Source organism: Ailuropoda melanoleuca, chromosome 13 (genome assembly GCF_002007445.2).
Source record: "Ailuropoda melanoleuca isolate Jingjing chromosome 13, ASM200744v2, whole genome shotgun sequence".
Lineage (NCBI taxonomy): Eukaryota > Metazoa > Chordata > Mammalia > Carnivora > Ursidae > Ailuropoda > Ailuropoda melanoleuca.
Genome location: NC_048230.1, coordinates 88,753,316 through 88,760,301, shown reverse-complemented (window position 1 = coordinate 88,760,301; position 6,986 = coordinate 88,753,316). Strand labels below are relative to the sequence as shown.

Genomic DNA, 6,986 nt, shown 5'->3' with positions numbered 1-6,986 from the left:
GTAATTAATTTTCAAATTCTAATAATTACCTCAGATTTCAAACTCAGATTTGAATAACCTATAGATTTTCACATTTCTTTTGTGTTTTTCCTGCAAAGCAACCATATGAGACCAAGAAGAAATAAACCCACACATTTTTAGAGAAGGTTAAAAGCAATGAAAAACCAAACACATTCTAAGGCAAAAAGTAAATGATAATTTTCTGTGTTCCTCTAAGAAACAACATTCTTTATTAGGGAGCACTATCTTAGTTCTCTTAGCGTATCAACTGCTTAATGAAAATCTATTGAATGTAAGAATTACATTGAAAAAAGTGGGGGCGGTAATTTTCTATGTTATTTTGCACCTTGGAAATGGAGGTAATGTAGCCTGAAAATGAATGTGGATATAATAATATACTAACAGCAGCTATCATTAATGGGGTATTCTACATACTTTATCTCCTTTACTCATTACAATTATCCTCATTTTGCAGAAGAGAAAATTGAGGCTCAGAGAGGTTCAGTTAATTTACTCCATGGTCACACAGCCAAAATGTGATAGAGTCAATACCTCAAGACCCCTGGCCTTGTCTCCTTTACTGCGCTGTCCTAAAACCCCCATGTCACTGCCAGCANTGCTGTCCTACAACCCCCATGTCACTGCCAGCAAATGTTTTGCCCAAGAACTTCGATGAAGCTTTCCAAGGCGGCTCATCACCAAGTATGACTGCCTCAGGATGTAGCCAAAGGGAGGCAGGGAGGCCCGGAAGCTTCTCTCCTTTGGTCTCCTCTGGTGTAGGCAGCCTCCCACCAGGCCACTAATGGTACCCCAGGGGTGACTGTGATGGTGGGCAGCCAAGCAGCCTCCCAGCGCTCCCTCCTAGGACCCAGGCTCTCCACGGGTACCTTTCTTGAGTAGCACCACAGTCGCGTCACAGTTGCTGCTGTCATCAATTTCAGCATTGTTGGCCAAGCCGTTGACCATGTTTCCAGCACCTTTTTGTCCTCCTTTCGAAGCACTGATGGATGCAAGCATTATATCTGAACAAAGTAACAAGCAGAAGGAGTCCATCAGCTGTGTGTGCCCTGCAGGTCTCAGTCTAGGTGCATTGTGGGGGACCCCATGCCTCAAGCTATCATTATCATTATTCTGTCCTCCATGTCCCCATAGAAAAATGAAATCTGTCCTATTTCCCGATTTCAGGATATAGGGTAGGTGAAAATAAAACCAACAACACATAAATAAATAGAGACACGCTGCTTTGTTTGCAACTTTTCCCGGCATCCCGGGATTGAGTTCCCTTGCTCGCAATCCATGCATGGAAGGGCCACGATAAGATTCAGCAGGTTGGGCAAGGTCTACCTTCTCTTGGTTATGTCTCCAGGACCTTTGCTGTCACTGGTGTGCTAGGTGGGGGAAGGAGCAGTTGTCACATCCATGTTGCTCCCCCGCCCTGGTGTGTTGTGGTTTGTGGGCTATAGGCTGGCTGGCACTCTAGGTCTCTGTCTATGTTTGATTTTCTAAGATCACAGATTGGGATCCTGTGAATCTCTGTAGATGCTGGGCCATAATTCCAGGCCCGGTGGGCTGTGGGCTTTAGGAAACAATTCTGGGCTATGATTGTCCAGAATGACTGGGTGAAAACATTGTGTAGTCCTTAATACACATGTGTTGGAAGGGAAGAAGCTTATACAAATTCCTAGCATGTTTTCGGTAGGTAAATGTTCTGGTCCCTTAATCTTTGATACTAGAAGACCCCCAAAGAGGAATCTTAGAAAATTCTTGGGGAAAGATAGCCAGGCAGAGTTTCCAGGGCTTTGGAGGCCACTGCTGCTTTTTGCCCCACTCAAACACCTAAAGGCCTCCATGGCTTACTGGCCATGGGACAACCCGTTGAGGTGTTCCCCCAGCTTGATCTCTGGCTTTCTAGAGGAACCACAGCTAGGCACGGCAACTCTAAACGGCCAGCTGGTAGGCCATTCAAGCTGTGTTTCCCCACACAAGCTTCTCTTCCACATCCCCTTCACTGAAACCTATGCCTGTACTTCAGTCAGAGCATCTCTGGGTGGGTGGGCCATCATGGTACAGATGGAGGGACCCTCTGTGGCTGGACAGCCCCTTCCTGTACTCCCTGGGAGCTTATGGTTCATCCTCCATGGCATGAGGGAGAACAGAAAACTAGTCAAAAGTGATGGTGGTTTCTGTGAGCAGGGAAGTGGGCAGCCCAGTCCTGGGGCACTCTCAGGCTTTATACAAGGTGGAGAATAGAACCAGAGCATCACTACTTTGCAACCCTAAAGAAATAATGGAGCCAGACCTTGTGCATTGATGACTGCCAACATCACAGACAGAGAGACCGGAGACATCAATGTGCGTACTGATGGCAGAACTCACTGCCACTTGGGACGCAGTCTACCCTGAACTGGATTGATGGCTGGTGTACAGGAAACACTGAGGTCAAAGGAACAGGCTGCACCACAGCACAGGATGTAATCAACAATTTCCAAACTGCGGGAAACTGTGTAGCTAACAATTCAACTACATCAAAGAATAAATTGCAAGCAAAAAGAAAACCAGAGGTGGGATTCATAGATTAAAAAAGAACCATATAAAATCCCTGTGAAGAAAACTATAAAGCTTTACTGATACACATAAAAAGACTTTCTAAATAAAATTTAATAAAGACTTCTAAATAAAAAAAAAAAGCTGGAGCAACCAATGATAATGAGTGTGATTTATCTGGATTCTGATTTTAAAAATATTCAGGAGATTAAAATAAAACTGTAAAAAATGGCATTCATGAGATCATTTAAGGTTTGAACACTGATTTGATATTTAATTATATTGAAGAAATAGCATTAATCTTGGGTGCGATAATGATGTGGTGGTTATGTGAAAGGTGAGTCCTTTTAGAGACGTATACTGAGGTTTTTATAGATGAATTGGCATGCTCTCTGGAGCTTCACACCACCTGGAGGGAAGGAAATGGACAGGGGTGTGGGCTGCTGATTATCAGGTCTGATGATAGGCACAGGGGCTGCCATACCATTCTACTGGCTTCTGTAAATATTCAAATTCTTCTTAATGAAAAAGTCTCCCCACTTTCTAGACTGAAGAAGAATGTCTTGCCTTACTGATAGAGCTATGGGAGAGAGGCAGTATTTCTGTCATCTTGACTCAAAATCCATTTCCCCATAGATATACCAACTTGCATGAGCCTTGCTTTGAAAGTTCAACTGTGTGTTACACATCTATTTGAATTTGGATAACAAGGTAATAACACTATGTCTAGTATTATTATGAGACCTTTCTTGAAGTCAGATACTGGGTTAGTAACTTAAATATGCTGTCCCATTTCATGCTTACAATCTTTGCAGTAGGAGGTGTTAAGACCTTGTTTGTAAGAGAGGAAACAGATTCAAAATGGTGGAATAACTTGGCCCAAGGTCTTACTGCTGGCAAGCGGCAGACTGTGAAGTGTGACCCAGCAAGGCTGAATGTGCAACCCTTGATCTCAACGACCAGACTACATTGCCTCACCCAAGTCCCAAAGGGACCCAGACATACAGAAATCAAACCTCACCAAGGCCAGGTATGCCTCATGCTCCCTTAAGATTTCTATCTACTTGGCCAAACTGAAATTGCTTTTTGACCTTCAGACAGAATGTTTAAAGTCATCCACCCAGGAGGCAGCTGACAACTCTTATATATGTGGGTTTTAACTGCTGTTACTCAGTTCTATATTTTTAATTGAATGTTTTAAATTTTGTGCTTGCACCCTGAAGCTATTTTATTGTGGAGCATGCAATTTTATAAATCAGATTTTATAAAACCCCATGATTAAAGCCTCTGATTGCGGACAGGGATGGCTAAAGAGCAGAGATTTCAATTTAGAACTTGGGACCAGAATTTATGCAGAAAATTCTGTGAGCACAGTAGCTGCCATTCCCTGTTTTATTTGTATCCTGCTGGTTTGAACAGCTGGAAGGCTGGGAAAGTTGAGGCATCAGCAGAAACACACCTCATTAGCTTTCACACTGGGCATAGTTTGGGGGAGAGGAGGGAAATTGTTCACTGTGTTGTCTTAATGTCCACATGCATGCCAGCAACTCATGGGCTTTATGATGCTTGGTAGAGGGGTGCAGTAGTAACAAGATGCATACTAGCAAAATTCTTCAACCTTCCTTCCCTTTAGACCAACTCTGGTGTAAGCCTTCCTTATTCTGTGAAACCCCCAGTGAATGCACTATGGGACATGCTGTCCTCGAAATTTGAATTCAAAACCCAAGGCTGATGTTGGGTATATAGCAGACACTCAGCCAATTCTTCTGGAATGATTGACTGATTCACTGTTTCAAAGGGGAAGAAATGGACTCTTGACTCTTGGGGAAATCAAACTTCGGGCCTCAACAAATTACAAAAAAAAAGGTGAAATAATCAAATTTAAAACACACTGAAAGAAGATATGTGTAATGTTGAGCCCTCCCCACAGTGGCACTGATTCCCTAATGGTTTTTCTATCTGAGAGAAGGAGGAGTAAAGACTTTTCCTTTGGAGTCTGGAAACTCTGGAAGGCCTTTGGGCCAACTCTGGTTTTCACGGGAGCCCATCAACTGGTATTTTTAAATGGAAGGTGAGTAGTGGTAAAAGGACCTGATTTCTTCACCAGTTATCCCAGGGTAACTTCACACCAGGATACTCTAGAAATACCCTCTTCCAGGAACAAGACCCAGATATCAGGTCCACACTGACTATTGGACAGCTCCTAAGGTGAAGGCTGGATGCCATATTGAGTGGATTGGCAGCAGACTGTTTACAGCCCACAGTGGACATCAGCTGAGCCAGCTCCTACCTTTACCATTCATGTAATGTTTGCCCACAGCTATGCTGATTTCTCAAAAAAGTTCTCTCGGACACTAGTGGCCAGAATTAATTTTTGTCAGACTTTAACAGCAAAAACAATTTGACATGTCAAATTCCAGATTGCTACCTGACATGTCCAACTGGCAATTTCTGATCGTGTGGTACTTTCTCGCCCCCGAGAAGGTAGTCACAAATGCTGGGGAAAATATGGGTTAATTTAGAATGAAAGAAACAGTTCCCATGGGGTTCAGCAGCTGCAGTATAGAATGGCTGTGCATTATTTATGAGCTCCTCATCTCAATGATACTTGGCAAAAAGATGAACCAGCAGGTTCACAGCCATGGTGCTTACATTTTGCCTTAGAGTATGGGAAATACCAGCGATACAATTCTTGATACAAACAGTAAGCCTCCCAGACTTAGGGGGAGAAAGGACCTATGAAGTCGTGGTTTTAAAATATATCCACAAATTCTTTGACACTCCTCTCTCTTCAAATGGTGAAGCACACCCCCTGAGCATGGGCTAGACTTACTTCTAATAAACACGATATGGCAGAAGCGATGATGTGTGACTTGTGAGACCAGATTAGAAAAGGCACTGAGGGTCCTGCTTGCTCTCTCTCTTGACTCACTTTCCCCCATGCAGTGGAGACACTCAACCAGCCCTAAGGAGAGTCCTATGTGCTGAGGAACTGAGGGCTCCAGCCAACAGCCAGCATCAGCTCACCAACAGCACAAGTGGGTCATTTTCCAGGCCCAGTTAAGAAGATGACAGCCACCCTGCCCAACGTCTTAACTACAATCTCAAGGAAGACCCTGAGCTAGAACTTTCTGGCTACGTGCTCCTGGATGCCTAACTCAGAAGCTGAAATGAGCTAACACATGCTTGTAGTTTTAAGACACTATATTTCGGTCTCATTTGCTACACAGTGGTAGATGATGAATACGAAATGAACAATGCAAGTCTGCAGGTATTTGATCCATGGTTTTAGTCATCTCTTAATTAGCTCCAGTCCCATCTTTGTCACCCTATATAGAAGCATGACTTAGTGAGTTTCACCTCCTTCCCTGTTATGAAAGAGAGTGAAAACAGCCCAAAGCCTGGTTGCCAGGTATTAAAGTGGGTACAAGGGTTTGAGAGATTTCTCAAACACTTAAAGCTTTGATTCCATCATCACATGGGGGTAGGAAGGGTCTTCACTATTGCTACGAATCAGAACTTACAGTGCCTCATAGCAGGTTGCTGAGGGAACCAATGAGTCTGTGATTGTCAGCACTGAAACCAGCCTGCTACCTGCCCTTCCCCAGTTCCTCCTTCCACATTACCCCGTTGTGCTCGATGTAGGAAAGAGTTTTGAAAAAGAAAACCAAGGGAAAAATGAAGGAAGGGTAAACAGAGGGGGAAATGAACCACTAGAGACTATGGACGCCGGGAAACAAACTGAGGGTTTTAGAGGGGGATGGGCTAGCCCAGTGAAGGGTATTGAGGAGGGCATGTATTGCATGGAGCACTGCGTGTTATATGCCCACAATGAATCATGGAACACTACATGAAAAACTAATGTACTGTATAGTGACTAACATATCATAATAAAAAAAAAAAGAAAGAAAACCGAGAAGGCATTTTACTTACTTCATGATGACAATATAGATGAGATACATCAGCACGAGGACTAAAGACTCCCACCTGTGTAAAACCAAGAATGGCTAGTTAAAGAGAGTCACTGCAGGCAGACGTGCAACACACCAGCCGATCTCTAAACATCCATGCCATGTGAAGGGCAGTTACACCTGGCAAGCAGGGCGAGGAGGAGGCACATGTGCAGACTGGTTACAAGCACTTCCTGGTCCACAGACACAGCTTTCAATGGGCTTTCTTTTCCTTCTCTACCTAAAAGGCAAATGCTCCTTCCATTCCATTATTCACTCACCCAAAAGAGTTCTGTGAGAGTGCAAGTCTATCATAATATTGCTGATTATAGGCCTGTACTTATAACCATCCACAGTTTAATCATTCTCTAAAACTATTCAGATATGTTTACAAAAGGCAAACTAGAGGAATTAACAGGGGTGACCCAGGGATGCCTGGATAGGAGGAGCAAGGCATACAGAGAGAAGGAGGGGGTGGGAGGGAGGGAGGGG

The 6,986-nt window shown here is 43.8% G+C and overlaps 1 protein-coding gene across 4 annotated transcripts in view; it reads right to left on the bottom strand.

Annotated features, from left to right (window-relative positions):
• The window catches only part of SLC24A3 (solute carrier family 24 member 3), a 488,971-nt gene that overhangs the window by 46,696 nt on the left and 435,289 nt on the right, over positions 1-6,986 (bottom strand). For all 4 annotated transcript variants that reach the window (XM_034641621.1, XM_011225465.2, XM_034641622.1 and 1 more), the window contains exon 9: positions 6,478-6,531. In XM_034641621.1, coding sequence (XP_034497512.1) covers positions 6,478-6,531 — 54 coding nt within the window. The remainder of the gene's footprint in view (positions 1-6,477; positions 6,532-6,986) is intronic.